General features: G+C 40.0%; 1 protein-coding gene across 3 annotated transcripts; it reads right to left on the bottom strand.

The window, feature by feature from the left end:
• Positions 1-3813: 3813 nt before the first annotated feature.
• Positions 3814-15076, bottom strand: PRDX4 (peroxiredoxin 4). 3 transcript variants are annotated; one of them, XM_055393554.2, is made up of 8 exons: positions 14675-15074; positions 11140-11257; positions 8483-8599; positions 7648-7770; positions 5801-5931; positions 4824-4858; positions 4143-4193; positions 3814-3924 (listed from the first exon to the last, which is right to left on the bottom strand). In XM_055393554.2, exons 1-7 carry the CDS (start codon positions 14919-14921, stop codon positions 4143-4145), a joined length of 822 nt encoding a protein of 273 aa, XP_055249529.1. In that variant the 5' UTR covers positions 14922-15074; the 3' UTR covers positions 3814-3924. The 3 variants fall into 3 exon arrangements, with proteins under 3 accessions (XP_055249529.1, XP_055249527.1, XP_055249526.1); XM_055393552.2 differs by lacking the exon at positions 4143-4193 and having other exon boundaries at positions 14675-15072; XM_055393551.2 differs by lacking the exon at positions 3814-3924 and having other exon boundaries at positions 4171-4284; positions 14675-15076.
• Positions 15077-20664: the final 5588 nt, after the last annotated feature.

Raw genomic sequence — 20664 nt, 5'->3', positions numbered from 1 at the left:
CAGGACAGGGGGCTTTTGGTGTGCTGGGCGCCATCTCGTGGCCTTTGGGTTACAGTGCAAACGTAACTCCCTTTGATAGAGAACTTGCGAATCATTTTTCTGATGTCCTGGCTGAGCTGTACAAATGGCCAGAGCTTGAAGTTAAACCCAAGTCTGAAGATTCAGTTCTTGCCTTCGTTTATCCTTGGCCACACACTCGACCTGTAACTCTAGCCAGTCATGAGAGAGGATGATCATGAGACCAGTCAGCGCTTAGTCTCTCCAGGTTGGGTCACATGTCCTGCCTTTTCAAATAAGGACAGTATACTGGCAGTGGATTCCGCTTTCAGTGGAGGAAGAGGATATGGGCTCACACTTCCCCTCCTCTGCGATGCCTTCTCTCATCCCTATCTTCCCTTGTTGTTGTTCATGCTGGCCTTGGAGCCAACACAAGTGTCAGCATTTTTAGCATTTATTCTGCTTTTTCACTGATTTATTCACCGATTGATTTTTTACATGCTTATTTGGGAAACGACTTCTTGAGGGAAGGAATTGTGCTATATCTTTTTATTCATATTGTGTAGCAAAGTACCTTGCACATATGCAGGTCATAAATAATTTCCATGTGAATGGATGCATGATTTAGGTGAATTTGGATATTTGACTTGGCTTTTTAATTTGTTAATTTAAAAAATTATAATTTAAGCTTCAGTATGGTGAATCTTTAAAAAAGTTTTTTAAGGAATTTACCTAAGTAAGTGTACAATATTATGCACAAATTGTATTATTAACAGTGGAACTCTTAAAAGTTGCTTTGCAGCATTTTAAAGACAGTATTCAAAAGTAAGGTTAGAAAATGTCTGATCTTTCTATAGAAAGTTGGGTACAGTATATAACTGCAGGAAACCCACTGCCCCTTTGTAAGTTGTGGAAGCCAGTATGGAAATATTTGATGTTTTGAGCAAAAGAAAATATGGTCCAAATTAAATTTTCCAGCGATATGTTAAAAAAAAAAGGTTGCTTTGCTATCTTGGACTAAATACATAGTAGTATACTATGTATACTTGGACTAAATACATAGTAGTAAATGATAAATATTTTATTTCCTTTTAAAGGCTAAGTAAAAAATTTAATGATTTTATAGAAGTCTGTATGTATACGTATGTATATGTGTATGTATATATACACACAAACATACTAGTATTTATACACCCCCACTACCACTGGCATGGAGACCTTTATGGAGCTATTTGCGCGCAGTATATGTTTCTTCACATTCATGTTAATACCTCTATTCAGAGGTATTTTAGTGACATAATTGATAGGTAACAAAATACAAGAATGCATTCCATAACATCACATGGGGAGGGTAGGGTACAAAAATATCATTAATAAAATAGTGGTTAATATATTTAAGAATAAAATATAGAACCTGGAAGTCTACTGACAGATGCAAAGTTTTACTATGTTGGATTAGATGTATCCTTGGATATGGAAGAAATGATGGGAATGAGGAGTGATTCCTTGCATGAGCTTCTGGGGACTAAGAAATTCCTGAGAGGGCAGGCCACCATGGGCACCTCAGAGGTCAGAACACTGGCTAGGCTCAACCAGGGAAGAGCCAACAGAAGATCAGAGATTTGAGGGAGAAGCAGGGAGTTACAGATGTTATTCATAAATATATGTTGTTAATATATGTGGTGTATGAAAAAAGTGCAAGTGTTAATTGCTCAGTCTTGTCTCTTTTGAGACTTCCACGGACTGTAGCCTGCCAGGTTCCTCTGTCCATGGAATCCTCCAGGCAAGAATACTGGAGTGGGTAGCCATTCCCTTCTTCAGGGATCTTCCTAACCCAGGGATTAAACCTGGGTCTCCCGCACTGCAGGTGGATTCTTGACCACTGTGCCACCTGGGAAGCCCTATATGACATATGTGCTTGCATGTGTGCCAAGTTGCTTCAGTCGTGTCTGACTCTTTGTGACTCCACGGACTGTGGCCTACCAGGTTCCTCAGTCTGTGGGATTCTACAGGCAAGAATACTGGAGTGGGTTGCTATGCCCTTTTCCAGGGGATCTTTCTGACTCAGGGATTGAACCTGCATCTCCTGCATTGGCAGGTGGGTTCTTTACCACTAGTGCAACCTGGGAAGCCCATATGGTGTGTGTATGTATGTGTGTGTGTATACATACACAGAAAAGTCTGCCTAGTGTTTCATAGAAACTTTGGGCTACCTCTTGACCTATTATTTTGGATAATCTACTGTCACGACATGGTCTATCCTCCTGCTGCATAGGTAGCTAAACTATTACTGGTCTCCTTTCCTTAATCTGTTGGCAACTGTCCCTAGAGAATGGTTTCTCAACCTTGCTACTATTGACATCCTGGACCAGATAATGTCCTGTGCGTTGTAGGATGTGTAGCAGCATCCTTGAATCTACCCACTAGATGCCAGTAGCACGCTGATAGTTGACAACCAAATACATCTCCAGACATCAATCTGTGCTCTGGGAAGATTGTGCCCAGTTGAGAACCACTGGCTGTAGATTATGAAGTTGCATGTTTGGGAATAGGTCTCCTGTGCTTCCCTTATTATAATAGTAAATTGTCCACCCAAGAGAAATGATGGATTGCCCTGCCTTTTCCATCTCTACACAAACCGCAGGCCCACTGACACATCTGGGCTTTGTGAATGGTGTTTAACATGTATTAGGTGTTATGTTTTCTAAAAAGTTGTGACACTTGTAAATCAACCATATTTCAAATCACATACTTAACATATAGATCAATTCCTTATGATAGACTAAATATAGAAAATAATTTCCAGTTTCTATTAAATACAAGCAGAGTCAGTGTACACATATATCCTTTAGGTACAGACACAGGTTCATTCATGTATAATTTTAATTTGAAGACCCAGATACAATATTCTTTAAATGACAGTGGCCCCTAAAACTTACTCAAACTTACTATAAAAAAGTAAACAAGTGAAGAAATATAATTTTAAACTCTGCCCCTTGCTTGAGAGCTTGGATGAACCCCCAAAAAAAGCTACCAAAAAAGCCATTGCCATAGGTGATGAAGTAGCACTGGAGTTCAGCTTTATATGTGGTCATTTGTGAATAGTTGGTTACATTATATTTAGAGATTCAACTTTTGTTAAACTATGTCTTTTTGTTTTTGGCCATACTGTGCAGCTTGTAGGATGTCAGTTTCCCAACCAGGGATAGAACTCTGGCCGTGGCAGGGAAAGACTGGAATTCTAACCACCAGGCCACCAGGGAACTCCCATTGTAAACTAAATACAAGTATTTCTTACTTATAATATTGGTACAAGCTGAAAATGTAAATTTAGATAAAAGAGAGAACCAAAGGGCTTTATGCTGGGTACAGAGCAGAGTCTGGGGTCCACTGTCTCTACCAGATGCAGTGGAAGGTGACTGTGCTCACAACCTATTCTTTCCTGCTGCCCTCAGAGGTGAGCCACAGAGAAATGTAAAGAACCCTGAAACTAGAATTACCCTATCTGGGTTCAAAGACTGATTCTACCTTTGCAAGCTGTTTCCTCATCTGTGAAATAAAGAACTCAGAGTTACTGTGAGAGTTAAGTGAAAAAAATGCACTTTAAACTCGTAACAATGCCTGGCACATGGCATGTACTCCATAAATGTCAGTTAGTACTCTTGTTGCTAGTTTGAGTCAATCTGATATTTCATGTTTTGGAAAGATAGAGAATAACTGCTTATCTTTTGGCATCAGTGTCTAATGACACTAAGTATCTTTGGCTCCTGACATCGATTTTTGTATTATTCGAGAAACTACTACTGTAACACAATGTGGTAATACACAGTGAGCTTTATTGAGAAGTTTCAAGCACTGTGACCTGAGGAAGTATTTTCAGTTCAGTTTATCGAAATACTTCAGTTTTCCGGCTGGATCTGGGATTATCTGTTGAAGAAAAGAAGACAACGTACATCATCAGTAGTCTGATAATAGTTGCCCATCTCTTGACTAAAGAAGGTAAAGATTATTTTCCTGTACCAAATTATATGTATTTAGGAAACACTGGATTTGTCCTGCCTGCTAATTTTAATCTCAGCTATTTTAGAAGGCAGGTGCTCTGCTACTGAATTAACATCTGTGTGCTCAAGCACTCCCAAACTTACTTAGAACTCTTCTCTTGGCCACCAGGCTTTCATGGCATCTTCAGGTTTGATCTAATTAAACCAAACACATTAAGGGAGCATGGCTACAGATGTTAATGCATTTGTAAAATAATCTGCCGATGAAGTGATGGTATGCTACAACCTGAAAAGGGGGCAGAGAGCTCAAATGGATTTTTTGGCAGTCTAGGGTGTAACCTTTTAATCTCAAACTGCAAAGAAAAAGAAACACTCTATATAGCCTCCCTAAATGAAAGAGTGTGTTTCAGTCTCGTCTTCCTTCATATGACAAGGAGAGAATCATTAGCTTAATTGTCAGTTAAGCCAGATTTTCTCTAAAGCTTTTAATATATACACTGAAAAAATTTTCTTGTGACCATTCTCTTTGCCCTGAATTTATTTTAACAAGTCTCCGCCGCTTCCCTCCTTCTGCTTTTTAAATGATATAATTCTCTGAATACTTGGCTTTAAAATTCAAAGCGTCAAGTCCCATATTCTGTTTTCCCAGTTTCAGCTACTCTCCCTACAGTCCAAAGAATGCCTGTACTTCTTTTAGGAGTTCTGCCTAGCAATGTTTACTTCATTTACAAAATCAAGGCAGGTCTGTTACAGAGATTATCCTAGGGTTGGCTTCTTCTTTTCGGCCCCAGCCATCCCCTTAACAGAAAAATGAACTTGACTTACTGTTTCACTACCAGGTTTCCAACCAGCAGGGCAGACTGAAAGGAACAAAAATTGGTAAAAGACAGTTTAAAAAACTGTTCAATTCTCTCTAGCAACTCTCAGCTTTTCTTTTTCCAAATGATACTGAAAATAGAACCTATATTAATGAAAACATTTCTAGGCCGCTGAACACTTGACTTCTATTAGCTTACTGACTTACAACAAGAAATTTTAGTCCTGGAGCTTATCAGCAGACAGCTATTTTTCAGTTTTCTCAGTCATGTTTAGTTACATTTATAACAGAAGAAATCAAACTGAGTGTTCCTCTAGTAAAGTTGGAAAATTTGGGAATCTGGTAAATTGACAGCTCTGGGTACAGCAAAATTCCTCACATGTACATTCCCTTAAGCTTACCTTCTGTGCCCTGCAGTATTTGGTCCTGATGCCATGGTTCACTGTTTGTTTTAGCACCCTGATCCAGGCACTGAGTTATACTTTTGAAAGGAATATATAACATATGTTCTATTTTAAGAAGAATTTGATGTTTACCATTTGACTACTGCAAAACTTGGAGTGAAAGAGTGAACACTAGCGTGTTACTGAATAACCCCAAAGATTTCCGAATTACCTTGAAGAAAAAAAAGCTAAATAATGTAAAACATGTAAATAAAACCTGCATTACTAGATATGGCCAGATTGGCTGGCACATTTTAAGTTAATAGAAACATAATAGGAAAAATTACAGTAGCAGAAACTTTTCTCTGAGATTATCCAAAAGGACTATGAAAATAATATTTTTTCTATCCTACTCAGTAGGTAGAATATATTAGTGATATTTTGTTAAAAGCACTTTCATATTATTAAAATTTGATTTGCTTAAAAGATCTAATAATTTGAAAACAATTGGAACACTCTGGAACCATCAAAATGAGAAAGCATATTATGCTACTATCTCTCAAACTAAAAAATCCAAAGGCTGTGACAGAAGGAAAGGGCACCTTCTCCGTGTTTGTCAGTGTACTGGAATGCCTGAACCAAACGTAGTGTCTCATCCACGGATCTACCCACGGGAAGGTCATTCAGAGTAATCTGTCTTAGGATTCCCTTGTCATCAATAATGAAGAGACCTCTGTAAAACAAGAATGGGAAAGATGAGGACAAATATTAGTTACTGTGAATCCCTGTACTGCTCAAACAAAAGGATGTTATACAGAACCAAAAACATACTACCTACCTACTTGACTGGTCCATACATGCACACACCCCTATACCCACACCTATCTACTGTAAATTTTGGGATTATCACTGTTAAACTGTAGCATTAAAATTTTGTTTTTGTCTTTGAAATGTACTGTAGTATTAACAGTTGAATCTTCATGTGTACTAGATTTGGGACTGTACTGTAAATGATGAGACTGCATAGCAAAGTCTTATTCTACAATACTTTAAATTTTTTTTGAATGAGTACTTCAACCTCTGAACCTACTAGGGCTCAGTCTCCTTAGACCATATCAACTTGGTCAAACTTAGGTAAAATTGTTAATTACTATTCACATTTGTGTTCTTTCACATACTACTTTCACAATTGAAAATCCTCATGAAAGGTGATCAAGTCTGTTTTGAAGTAAGCGAGCCTGATTGGAAATTTTGACCTTGCCTCCATAACACTCATCATAGCCACACACTCCACATAAAAACAAAATCTGCCTGTTCTTTGGTAGCAAACTGTAGCTTCTGTTTTCCTATTTGATTTTGTGAACTGCTTCTTTGGTAGACTATGAGACTAAGACATTTGCTGTGCTTGCTAATATTAGATAATTTACTTGATTAATGTTCAAATAATTCTCAATTTGAAAAGTGCCTCAGTCTTTAGTGGCATATTTATTCTTTGGAAGTTAATAATAATCGCTAGGCAGAAACCACTATAGACTTGACAAGTACAAAACAAAAAGAAACTTGGCAGGGATACATTGATTCAATATGGATGAACCTTGAAAATATTACGGTAAGTGAAAGAGGCTAGTCATAAAAGAGCAGATACTGTAGGATTCCATCTATATGAAATGTCCAGAATAGGCAACTATTAAGACATAAAGTAGATTAGTGGTTGTGTAGGGCTAGGGAAGGGGGACTGGGTGAAATGGGGAGTAACTGCTAATGGGTATGGGATTTCCTTTTGGAGCAATGAAAATGTTCTAACATTGATTGTGGTGATGGTTGTACAACTGTGAAATACAGCGGTTCTAAAAAACGCAAGATTATAAAATACTGACACCTCTACATAAAACATTAAAACAACTATTAGCATCAGTATGATTATAAGAAAATTACAAGTATTTCAAGCTGAAGCTGCCCTTTTCTCTAAGAATTCTATCAGTAGTTATTAGCTCAAGTAACTCAATGAGAGCTGTTAAGTAAAATATATCCTAAGTTTTTCCTACTCCAGAGGCAGAGGTTTGCTAAATACTATGATACTTGTATTTAGAAAAACTATTACTCGAGTTAGTTTGGAAAAGAGAAAGAAATGGACAGAAAGTTTGGGGACCTGGGTTCATGTCTGGGTTCTGCAATTAACTATAGTCACTTTGGCTATGTTCTTGGAATGCTGAATCTGTTTTTATGTAAAATGACAGGGTTGAAGACCTCTAGAATTTTCCAGCTGTAACACTCTTTGACACTCACATAGTTTAAGTCAGACACTCACCAATTATTTTTAATGGTATCTACAACATTTTTGCAAGTAGAACAAATATTTCTTGATCAAACCTTGTATCTTCTAATTGCATTTCAAGTAGGATTACAAATATATTTGTATTTGTCATCATGTACAACTATGGAAAGGTACCTAAGAGTGTGGCCTGAGTCTTCCAGATATACGCCATAGTCCTTTGAGATCTGATGGTTCAAATCCGAAAGAAGTGGAATACTTATTGACCCAAGTCCTCCTTGTCTTCGAGGAGTATTAATCCTGTTAACAGAAAATGTACCTTTCAGGGTTAAGTAAACAGCATATATTAAAATAGTCCACACTCCTTGCATATGCACACAAACATGTGCATGGCATCTCTTTATCATTTTACTTTTAAATTTTTTGCAATTAGGTGGAACATCTTTTCATGTTTAATGAATTAAAAATTATTTCATCATTGCTTCTTAGAAAGCAAATATAAAAAAATTTACTTCTCCAGATTAAGGTTATCCAATTTATCATAATAATCATAGAATTCAGTGGTTTTTGCTGTGGATATTACATCTTTCAAAAAAATAATTATTTGGTACGGACCATTTTCAAAATCTTTATTGAATTTGTTACAGAATTGTTTCTGTTGTTTATGTTTTGGGCTTTTGGCTGTGAGGCATGTGGAGTTTTAGCTCCCTGACCAGTGAATGAACCAGTACCCTCTGCACTGGAAGGTGAATTCTTCACCACTGGACTGCCAGGGAAGTCCCTATATCTTTTTTTTTTTAAGTAATTATTTTTTATTGGAGGCAAATTATTTTACTTTTTCCAAAATTTGAAATGTTCTATAAAATCTTTAATTGAACTAGCAGCTCTCAGATAAATTTATTCCTGAACTGTTTGATAAATAACTATATTCCTGTCATGTTAAGAGTTGTCTGCCCATAATTTAAGAGTATGTCTATTTCTTCCCTATAAATGTTAAGTTTAAGATACTGACCAGGCCAAATGGGTGAACTGTGAATCAACAGAGCATGCTACCACTTCAGTGTTGATTGATCTGAATTCGTCAATTCTATCACCAAAGGCGATGATTTCGGTTGGACACACAAAAGTGCTGAAATTAAAAAAAAGAAGTCATTATTCTCAAAATACACATATAGTTTCAAATGATTTTGTTTTTATAAACCCTTTAGTATATAAAAATGCACATTAAGAACAATTTTATATATGAACCTTCTCAAGATGGAGTAGTCTAAAAAATGGTCATTGGATCAAATATTATTTAATTAAAAAATAGAGAGTTCTCAATTATATCTTGATAAACTTTATATTGGTGCATACAGACTGAATGTTACCTTGTATGTATCTGTTTAAGTGTATAGGGCAGCAATGAAAAATGGACTTCCTGCTGTGTGTCATGGTCAAGAAAGTTTGAAAAACATAGACTCAGGGGACAGGTTCCTACCACAGTCCAATACAGGCTTTTCAAATGTTTCAGTTGTTCGAGTGGAGGACTGCCATATGCAAGAAGACAGTTCTAATCCAGATTATGTCTTTGGAAATCTTGCCTATAAAGTGAACTTTTAATATTTTCCAAAAGGTAAAAATGATTGGCCCTTGTCCTCCTTTCTGTTATCCCAAGAAATGTTACCTTGAGATATACTGTGTGTGTGTTAGTTGCTCAGTCATGTCCGACTCTTTGCGACCCCATGGACTGTAGCCCACCAGGCTCTTCTGTGTGTGGGATTCTCTATGCAAGAATACTGGAGTGGGTTGCCATTTCCTTCTCTTACTGGCCCAACATAAAAGTTTTGGTAGAAACCCGAAGGGTTACAATTCTGATTTTCTTCCTTGCAGACTTTGGCAAATGTCCCAGGATTCTTCCTTCTCTAACCAGGTCCAATTTGGCTGGCATTACACACAAACAGCAGAAGCTCTCTTAGCCCCTTGCTCCAGAAGACCATTGCTAACATCGTGCTCTAATTAGATATGTCTTGTTCATTAGGGAGTTTTAAAGAATACTGGAGAAATAGCTTATTTGTCTTCTATGTTAGGCTAATTTCAAAGTTCAGGTTTAGCATCATATATCTTTAATATGTGTGCTGCTTTTTGGTTTTACAGCAACATGAATTTAGAAGGCCTATCATTTTATATACATTAAAATGTCTACTTCGGGTTTCTATTAGAAGTTAAGTTATAGTACATATTTTAGTTCGTCAAGCCATAGTACAAATTGATTAGAAAAGAAGTTCTTACTAATTTAAAAGATTACATATTATGCAGATTCATGGTTTGTTTCAGTCTCAATGTACACATTTTAATGAGAATTCTATTTGGATTAGAGTAGGAGTCAGCACGGAGAAGGCAATGGCAAGCCACTCCAGTACTCTTGCCTAGAAAATCCCATGGATGGAGGAGCCTGGTAGGCTGCAGTCCGTGGGGTCGCTAAAGGTCGGACACAACTGAGCGACTTCACTTTCACTTTTCACTTTCACACATTGGAGAAGGAAATGGCAACCCACTCCAGTGTTCTTGCCTGGAGAATCCCAGGGACGGGGGAGCCTGGTGGGCTTCCGTCTATGGGGTCACACAGAGTCGGACACGACTGAAGTGACTTAGCAGCAGCAGCAGCAGGAGTCAGCAAACTGCAGCCCACAGGCCAAAATCTAGCATATCTTGTTTTTTGTAAATGAAGTACAAGACCCCTTTATTATTGTCTGTGGCTATTTTGTGCCATAATGGCAAAGTTGAGTAGTTGCAATGAAGATCACTTCAAGACTAAAATTTTTACTATCTGGCCCTGTACAGAAGAAGTTTGCTGACCCCGGTCTATAGATGTAAAGATATGAGCTTAAGTATATCCTCCCTGCAAATTTAAAATACACTTACATAGTTCTAGATTACTCCTAACGGAGAAAGGAACTTAGTATACAGTGGCACAGACAGAATAATCTGTTTACTTTTTGTAACCAAAAAACATATTCAAACAGAAAAGATCAAAGTTGGGATAATTCTCTTTGGTATCTTTTCATTTTCATGGAATTTGAAAAAAAAATTAAATCCTCAGTGTGACTAAAACTCCAAGAATCTTTACTTTGAGTCAACTTTCTACCTATAAAAGTGCTGTCAGAGTTAAAGAGAACCCCCTCAATAATCATACTTTATGTTAATAGGTGTTATTCCTTAAACATATCCAATATTTTCAGGAAAATGTTCAAATCACAGGAAAGTAACATGAAGCAAAGAACAAAAATAATAAAACCAAAGTTAAATGGTATCACCAGACAAAAAGCCTTATAAATATTCATGTTACCAGAGAAACAGATTTGTGGCCTAAGTTTTGCTACTTAAATGCTTTCTAAAATATTCTCAGTCCATTTTCTTGCCTTAGTAAATAGAGTTTAATGAATATAACTGTGGCTTTTGTCTAATGATTACATTATGTTAACACAATCACACATATGTAAGTATACAACATTGGGGTCAATGGGTTATGATTCTGAAATATATTCAAGATGTTACCTTCTTGAAAAAAACTCATCTCAGGTTGCCCTTTACAAACAAGTGCTAAGAAATTTCTAACTATATGATGCTCCTGAGCAAAGATTAATAATGACTGAGGTATTACTAGCTGCTATGATATGGATTACTTACAAATCAAGTGGGTAGAAGAAAAAAACCAGGTATTTCCCACGATAATCAGTTAACTTGAGCTCCTTAAATTCTCCATTTATCACAGCTGTTCCTTCCCAATAAGGTGCTGGCTTGGAAACTAAGAAAGAAAAATATATGATGTTCTTAAACGACGGGAAGGTTGGTGGGATGACAGAAGGACATCTTTAGGACATCACTAAAAACCAAGGCTTTGGAGAATATCTTTGGACCTCTTAGCAGTCTGGTGATGCAGATGGACTTCTGCAGTGTTACTGAACGTGTAAAATAGAATATTTAGAATTTCAAAGGAAATAAATTACATTGAAATGCAGTCATCAAAACTATAAAAATCAAACTGGTGATATACTAATATTTGTGTCCTTTTTCTTAACACTTTAAAACTCCAAGACCTGGCAGTGATCTAGTAGCTACTCAAGATTGTGATGTAAATGATGTTTCAGGGTACCTGCAGCATCCATAATAATGGTACGAAATATATGTGATTCTACTTGGCGACTACAAATGAGTACTGCTGAGGCTAAGGTGGTTTGTTGCTGATGTTCATAATGGAAAGAACTGCTCTATTTCAGCTGGAGAGTAGTGAAAATAAAGATTCTTTTTCCTATTCATGCTCACAGACCCCCTACATTCTATCCCTGCACTAAACCCTACGGGATACTTCACTGTAGTTCCTCCAAGTTAATCAGCTTCCCACATTTCAAATAATTAGATTTTCTGTTCTCTAATGGCAGTCTTCCAGATGTATTAAGTGTTTGTCCAGTTTCCTGAATATACATGGAGGACCTGCTGCTACATTCAAGGAATAGGAAATCTGAAAATGTCAGGACAGAAGTGTAAAATCCTAGACCATAGGATTATTTTCCAGGCTTTGAAAGAAGAGACCCTCTTGAACAAGTGACCTAATGGAAACTGAACAGTTCATGCTGCTGTCTTGTCAGGGTATGCTTGGAAGTCTAGCCAACATGCTCTGATAATAATGTACCTTGATATTCTGTTAACACATTTAGACAGCACTTAAACTTTCAGAACCATTACATACATTAACGTCAATACTTGCTTCCAAGTTTGACTAAGGTTCCTAGAAAGTAAGGCATATAATAGCATTTATTATATTTTGTATAGTAGACAGCATTTTTGATAACTCTGAAAACAGAGACACACTTAAGATTAATTTCTCTGTGGAGTTAATGTATAACAGCTGATTACTTATCTTGAGCCAGCAGCCTCTCTCACAAAAACATCCTGATCTGATTAGGTAAGGGCCAGGAGGTAGAATTAGATAGCAGAAGGATATGGAACTATATATGCTTTATATATATTACTTAAAAATACTACTCAAGTGTGAGGTTATAGTTGTAATAATGTGTTACAATGATAGTCCATAGTGATTTTAGCATATTGGGAAAACCAATAAAACTGAAAAATTTTGCTCTGAAAATCTTGATTTTTGGGTTCTTTTTTTAATAGACACTGATAGAATGCTTTATTATCATTATTAGGCTTAACAAATTGGTAAAGGTTTGTTAAATGGTAACAATCTTGGCAAGGTGGTGGAAAGGCATGCCTTCATATCCTTGACTGTACCTAGATACGGCTTTCTTTTTCTTTTTTTGGGAGGGAAATTTGGGGTTCTTGATTTAAGAACTGCAGTGTTAGTTAAAAAAACTGTTATCAGTTTATAGAGCAAAGAGAATGCTGTTTGCTAAGATCTATAAATGGAATTCCCAAAGCAACCACTCGCATGTCAGGATGGGGAACACATGTACAGCCATGGCTGATTCATGTGAATGTATGGCAAAACTACCACAATACTGTAACTAGCCTCCAATTAAAAGAAAAAAAATAATGTTCTTAAAAAAAAAACCCCAAAAAAACAAAAACAAAAAATTGTCCCAAATACAAATCATATAATTAACAAAGTGAAAGGAGAGGAGAATAAAGTATATTTAAATTCCCTTTCCCCATAACCCATCTGTTTAACTACTGTTAACATTTTGATGTCCTTCCTCCTAGTCTTTTTAAACACAAATTTGGATCTTGTTGCATCCCACTTGTGAAAAAAGGAAGCATTAGATCATGAATAATTTCATGTTACTAAAAATTATCTGAAAGTATGAACTGAATAGCTCCATAATATTCTGTTTGAGTGAAGGTCCTTGCTCCTGTAATTCTAGATGAGCCTATACATGAGAGAAATGTAGCAAATACCTAAAATTTGACAAGGTCTGCTGGTAAGAGGGAAATCTTATTACTACCATTAGCTTCCATGAGCAGACTTGGATGGCATGTTATGGTAAATATATGTAATGCCAGTAAACACTTAACTGGCTGCCATATTTCAAAATATCTTCTGAGGCAAGTAAAAGCAATGAGACTTGGAAATATGATTTTGAAAGCGCAACACTAGCTTTTTAAAAAACGAAAACCTAAAGATAACTTGCAGTAGGAAAGAACTGCAGATGTTTGAGGAGGCAAAACAGTTTTTCTCATTTATCACTCCCACTCCATCCTAAGGCATATCAACATTCCATTTAACACTGGGGATTCATAACTGTGAAGCATTGCTTTTTTTCACTGAACATGAGCAAGGAACATGCTGTAACTGGATCACAAAAGCCAAATACACATCTTCAGAATGCCAGATGGTCAGTAGGAAAAGCAGGTTATTTAAAAGCAAGCAAGGGACACTCTTTATCCTTTAGCCCCTACCTACTTCTTTTTGGCCGATCTTAACATCCAGATACAGAAGGCCACAATTTTCTCAGTATCCACTTAGTCTGACGTGTCTTTTCTGAAAGTGGCCATTAGTTGTGTACACTGGACAGAAATGCAAATAATCAAAAGCCAAACTGGCAGGACACAAATTTGCCACGAGGTTTATCATCAACCCAAATGCATTACTTCTAACCTCCTTTTCTGCATTTCTCTGTAACAAGCTCTTCATTTCTGAGAAACACAAAGGATGCCCATTAACTCTAAAGGTCTCTGGGAAGGTGGCTTTTAATAGTTATCTTTGTAAGATGCAACAACAAAATGAAACGTTTGCTCTTCTGAGCTAAACGTTGTTTAGCCACTTTTCTGTTTATCCAAACTTTCTGTGAATCGTTATTCAACTTAGCGCATTATTCTCCGAAATTGTACTTGAAAACAGACGCGATGCGCTGCAGGCACTTCGCGATGTTTGAGGAAGTGTTCTAGTTTGCACAACATCCTCGTCGCCTGCAAGCCCAGGACCAGGGCCACCCTCTCCCTCATCTGCGGCTTTTGGGGTAACCACTACTTCCTCCAAAATCTGATCAGTGGAACCCACCCCCTTCTTCACACCTCTGGAACCCCCTCCATCCCCCAACCCCCCCAGGAGAACCAAGCTCCCCTTTTGGGACCGGAGGTAGCCCAGGAGGTGCCGCCCAAGCCAGGCCCCCGGGGAGCCACCGTAACCAGGGTACACGTGTCCTCTGGCCCTCCCCACCTCCGGGTGCCACCGGTCATCCCGCCGTGGCGGGGCACCACCTACTTTTGGCTTTGCTGAGGTGCAGGGAGTGGTCGGCGACCGAAACCCGGGACACCTCTCCCGGGTACACTTGGCCACCCGCGTAGAAGTGGCACTCCTCTTCGCGGGTTCGGGGCCTCTCCTCAGCCTCCAAGCCCCGCACAGCTTCGGCCCGCAGCAAGAACAGCAGCAGAGGCAGCAGCAGGAGCTTTCGGCTCTGGCCAGGGGCCAGAGTCGTCGCGGGTAGCGGCGGCGGCGGCGGCGCCTCCATGACCACGCGAGTGTAGTCGCACGTCCCTTGGCTCGAACGCTACTTCTCCCGCCGCCAGGAACCTACAACCGCTCGCTCAACGCCCGTTCGAGCCCAAGCGCGGCCTCGCGAGACCAGCCCCGCCTCCTCACTCCCCCGCCCCTCGGCTCCCCCAGTCGCCCGCTTCCCGGGGTCTACGGGAGCCGGCCCAGCCACGTGGTCGCCAGCCCCGCCCACTCATCCCTTCGCGGGCGTTTGCGCATGCGCCCTGGGGCGGGCCCAGGCAGAGCGCTTTGCCTAACTCTGAGAAGCGACAGCGGCCGTGACTGGTCTCACGCGCTCCCGCCCTCACACGTCTTTAGACGTCCTTTTACGCTCGTCTCTTCCACAAAGCCTCACCACAGAACACCATTCCCCCCCGCAAAAGTGAAACTAACTTATCTCTGAATGGCTTGCACTTTATACTTCTAACGGGTACTGTTTTTTTCTTTGAAGTGATCTGCCAACAACGCCACGACTCCCCCCACCTCCACCCCTAGTTGAAGCCCCTTGTAAGTTTGTAAATCCTGGGAAAACTTGGAGAAGAAGGGCCTAACCATTTGCTCTTCTCCAGCAGGCAAGGCAAATAGGCAGTTTGGTGACTTAAACCTGCATCAACGGTATCTTATTTTTTAACTTGAAAATTTCCCAGAAAACCAAACTTTCTTCCAGCGCAGTATAGTTCCATCGTCTGACAATTGCCCCATCATTTTATAGGAGTCTTCTGCACTCTTTATGCTCCCCCCGCCCTCAGGGGTCCCTTCTAGCCTCCTGCGAGCTCTTGTCATCTTTCTGAATCCCACAAAAGACATCCAGCTGTTTCTGTTTCCGCAGACTGTCAGCTCCCTGGCGCAGCTGAGCATTTGCTATTGTATACACTTGATTTTGTAAATAGCATCTAATGTTCCTGATAGCCTGTCATAGTTTAAGGTTTCTTTCACATATTGTACCCCTCCAGACAACCTTTTGAGGCAAATAGGAAACAACCTCATCCCTCTCTCCAGTCCCACCCATTGTATGCTCTGCTTTTTGTTTCCTCACCTGTTTCCTGTGGGCAAAGGAGGAAGTCACCTCCCTTTTGCTGAGGGTAGTAGAGTGGGTAATGGGGGAGCATGTCCTTACCCATAACGTTGTCTGTCATTTCTTCACTTTGCAGTGGCCTGTAGACAGGAGTAGGCGTTCTCGGACGAGGTAGCTCTCGAACCTCCCATTCATCTTCTCCTCTGGCCTCCTGTTCCACATGGAAGGGGATTGGGGCCCGGGGAATTCGGGGCTGAGTTCCAGGGACTCGGTTCAGACCAATGCCCCGAGGTCGGCTTCGGTGTTCCATGCTGACCGTTGGCCAAACAGCCACACAGCCACAGAGCCTTAGTGAATTCTAGGCCTTGAGCTGGCTCTCTTAATTTGGGAACTGGGAGAGAAAGCTTGGGGATAGTGTTATTTCCTGACACCTCTGTTATGGCCTAAGCTGAGGTGCCCAAGTTGGCAACAAGGGCTGCCCACCAAACGGGGCCCCAGTGAACCTCCTGCCCACTGGTGAGAGTGGCCAGGTAGGCCAGCTCCCAGCTACAAACTGTGCTCCCCTCACCGGAACCCTCTGGTAGCTGACATTCTGGGCGGCAGTTGCTCTGAATCCTTCTGTCCAATGATGACCTGCCACCTGTGGGTAGACATTGTGCTGTCAGAGTGGCAGTCACAAGGAGGCTTGGGGTGGGGCCCTGCCCCAAGGTGCTCACCATCCACCTGGCATCAGCTGCCCATGTTAATAATACAAAGCCATCAGACAGTGAGTTGGTTCTGTGTATAGATAAACACCCGGGGAGCTTAAAGACATTTGAGTGTACGGACCAAGCCCCAGAAATGATGATTTAAATCAGGGGTCCCCAACCTTGGGAATCTAATGCCTGATAATCTGAGGCGGAGCTGATGTAATAGTAATAGAAATAAAGTGACCAATAAATGTAATGTGCTTGAATCATTTTGAAACCATCCCCCAACACCTGGTCTGTGGAAAAATTATCTTCCACAAAACTGGTCCCTGGTGCCAAAAAGGTTGGGTACTGCTGCTTTAAGTGATGTTGAGGGGGCTAGTTCTCAACCATGTATGGTTTCACAAATGGTGTGTCTGGTTAAGAACCGCCACTGATGGAGGTTAAGAGTACAAGTTGTGGACTTAGCATTGGAGAAGGAAATGGCAACCCACTCCAGTGTTCTTGCCTGGAGAATCCCAGGGACGGGGGAGCCTGGTGGGCTTCCATCTATGGGGTCACACAGAGTCGGACACGACTGAAGTGACTTAGCAGCAGCAGCAGCAGGTTCCAATCTGAGCTTTGCCACCTATTGGTCTTGTGGTCTGGGGAAATAAACTTACACTTGGGGAGCCTGAGTTTCCTCTGTAGATGGGAGTTAATACGTTCCCCATGTTGTAAAACTGAAATGATAGGAGTTTCATGATATAAGTGTAAAACCTGACTTGGAACATCAGTCAGACTTAGGGGCTCATTTCTTTCTTTTCTTTTTTTTATCTCGGAAACATTTGTTTTTAATTGGAGGATTATTGCTCTACAATGTTGTGTTGGTTTCTGCTGTACGGCAGTGTGAATCAGCTATGAGTGTACCTATGTCCCCTCCCTCTTGAGTGTCCCACCCCATCCCCCCACCCCACCCTTCTGGGTCATCACAGAGCACTGAGCTGAGCGCCCCGTGTCACACAGCAGCTTCCCACTATCTAGCTCTCTGTTTTACACACAGTAGTGTATATATGTCAATGTTACACTGTCAGTTCATCCCACCCTCTCCTGCCTCACCCCCGTCCCCTGCCTATGTCCACAAGTTCGTTCTCTGTCTATTCCTGCACTGCAGATAGGTTCAGATAGATTCATCAGTACCATTTTTCTAGATTCCATATACATGCATTACTATATGATATTTGTTTAGCGACTCACTTTTTTTTTTTTTTAGGGACTCACTTCTAATGCATACAACAGGAGGAATGCTTTATGACTTCTGAGTCAAGGTCGTAAAAAGGATAGTTTCTATCTTGGATTTACATTCCTCAGCCTGGGGGAAGACCTACTGTCCAAAATTTTTTTGAGATAAAATTGACTAAACATATAATTTCGGAGAAGGCAACAGCACCCCACTCCAGTACTCTTGCCTGGAAAATCCCATGTATGGAGGAGCCTGGTAGGCTACAGTCCGTGGGGTCGCTAAGAGTCGGACACGACTGAGTGACTTCACTTTCACTTTTCACTTTCATGCATTGGAGAAGTAAATGGCAACCCACTCCAGTGTTCTTGCCTGGAGAATCCCAGGGATGGGGGGCTGCCATCCATGGGGTCGCACAGAGTCGGACACGACTGAAACGACTTAGTAGCAGCAGCAAACATATAATTTATCCTTTAAAAATGCGTAATAAATTCAGTGGTTGTTAGTATTGTCACAGTATTGTACTTTGTGCTCACCACTATCTAATTCGAAAACATTTCCATCACCCCAAAAAAGAAACCTCATTCCTGTTAGTGGTTAATTTCTCCCTTCCCCCTAGGTCCTGCCTATGACTAATCTATTTTCTCTCTGTATAGGTTTGCCTATTCTGGACATTTCGTATAAATGGAATCTTGCATGTGTCCTTTTGTGTCTGGCTTCTTTCATTTAAGTATGTTTGTAGGGTTCATCTCTGTTGTAGCATGTATTGGTACTTCATTCCTTTTTTCTTGTGATGAAATATACAAAGCATAATACTGTTTTAACCTTTTAAGTGTATATGTAGTTCAGTTGTTGTAGCCACGCGTTCCAGGAAACAAACTCACTCAGAAGGACAATGCAGATAGTGGAGGACAATGTAGATAGTGGAGTGCAGTTTATTATTACACCGGGCGGGGGGGGGGGTCCAAGGCAGAGTCTCGTCTTAGCCAAGGACCCCGACCAGTTTTTGTGAAAACCTTATATACCCTAAGTGTATATGGTTCCCTGAAACTAGTCTGAACAAAGGAAAAAGAAAGATACAATCAAAGTTAACCCATGATTCATATGCCTTAAGCCTAGGTAGTTCAGTTCGGTTCAGTCGCTCAGTCGTGTCTGACTCTCCGCGACCCCATGAATCACAGCACGCCAGGCCTCCCTGTCCATCAGTGGACAATTATCAATGGGCCTGTGGTCATCCCCCAATAAGCATAATAGAATGTATGATTCTATTCAGTTACACAGATAATTAGGGTATTCTTTTAGGCTGTGGAGAGTCTAGGTGCTGAGCCCTGGGGCTCTTCCTTCTGGGGCCTGGTTTTCCAGTTGATTTGTCGTTTCCATAGATACTGGGCATATAGCTCAAAGTCCACAGTCTGGCCCAAGATGAAGTCCTGCTTTCAAGACAGAGCCTGTTCTGTTTCCTCCTTCAAGGTGACATTAAGTACATTTACATTGTTGTGTACTCATCACCACCATCTTCTCCAGGATTTTTCATCTTCCTGAACTGAAACTGTACCCATTAAGCAGTAACTCCTCACTCTACCCTCCCCTCAGCTCCTGGAAACCACCATTCTATTTTCTATCTGAATGGGACTACTCTGGATACCTCATATAAGTAGAATGATACAATATTTGTCCTTTTGTATCTGGCTTCTTTCACTTCAGCTTAATAGTTTCTAGGTTCATCCATGTTTTAGCATGTATTATACTCTGTTCCTTTTTATGGCCGAATAATTATGGTTATACCTATTTTGTTTGCCCACTCACAAATTGATATTCAGATTATTGATACTTTTAGATTAAAATGAATAATGATGCTATGAACATTCATGTACAAGTTTTTATGTGAACTTATGTTTTCAGTTCCTTTGGTATCTATCTAAGACTGGAGTTGCTGGGCTATATAACTTTATGTTTAACATTTTGAGGACCTGCCAAAGTGTTTTCCACAGCAGCCATCCTATTTTACATTTACACCAGCAGTGTATGAGGGGTCCAATTTTCCCACATCTTCAATACTCTGGTTGTTTTTTTGGTCATAGTCATCTTAGTCAGTGTGAAGTGGTATTGTACCATGGTTTTGATTAATGATGTTGAACATCTTTTCATGTATATCACCTTTGGAGAAATGTCTATTTAAATCTCTTGTTAATTTTATAATTGGGTTGTATTTTCTTTCTCTTGTTGAGTTGTAAGGATTCTTTATATAGCCTGGACACTGAACCCTTATCAGATGTATGATTCACAAATATTTTCTCCCATTCTCTGGATTTTCTTCTCACTTACTTGATAGTGTCTTTTGATGCAAAAGGTTTTAATTTTGAAGAATCTACTTTATATTTTTTCCTTGCTTTTGTTTTGGCATCATATTTAAGAAGCTGTTGCCTAGTTCAAGGTCGTCAAGATATAAACCCATGTTTTTTCCTGTTTTATTATAGTTACAGCTTTTACATTTATGTATTTGATCCTCTTTGAGTTAATTTTTGTATATCCTGTGAAGTAGGGATCAGGAATTCTTTTTGAGTGCCCACTTTGTGCCACACACTGTCGTTAGGAGAAAGCAGTAACAAAGCAGACATATCCTGCTATTCAGTTCAGTTCAGTTGCTCAGTTGTGTCCGACTCTTTGCAACCTCATGGACTGCAGCATGCCAGGCTTCCCTGTCCATCACCAACTCCCAGAGCTTGTTAAAACTCATGTCCATTGAATTGGTGATGCTATCCAACCATCTCATCCTCTGTTGTCCCCTTCTCCTCCT

The sequence above is a fragment of the Moschus berezovskii genome, chromosome X, assembly GCF_049115385.1.
Source record: "Moschus berezovskii isolate FMDL1 chromosome X, NW_MosBer_1.0, whole genome shotgun sequence".
In the NCBI taxonomy this organism is placed as follows: domain Eukaryota; kingdom Metazoa; phylum Chordata; class Mammalia; order Artiodactyla; family Moschidae; genus Moschus; species Moschus berezovskii.
The sequence above is the reverse complement of the archived record's forward strand: the minus strand, read 5'-3'. Positions and strand labels throughout refer to the sequence as shown.

Excerpts from the sequence above, each read along its gene's own strand:
- PRDX4 (XM_055393551.2), bottom strand. The coding sequence starts at position 14,921 with ATGGAGGCGCCGCCGCCGCCGCCGCTACCCGCGACGACTCTGGCCCCT. Across the intron at positions 8,600-11,139 it reads TTCTTCTACCCACTTGATTT|CACTTTTGTGTGTCCAACCG; the intron begins GTAAGTAATCCA and ends TTTTAATTTCAG. Across the intron at positions 4,285-4,823 it reads GGAAACCTGGTAGTGAAACA|GTTGTAGCATACCATCACTT; the intron begins GTAAGTCAAGTT and ends CCCCCTTTTCAG.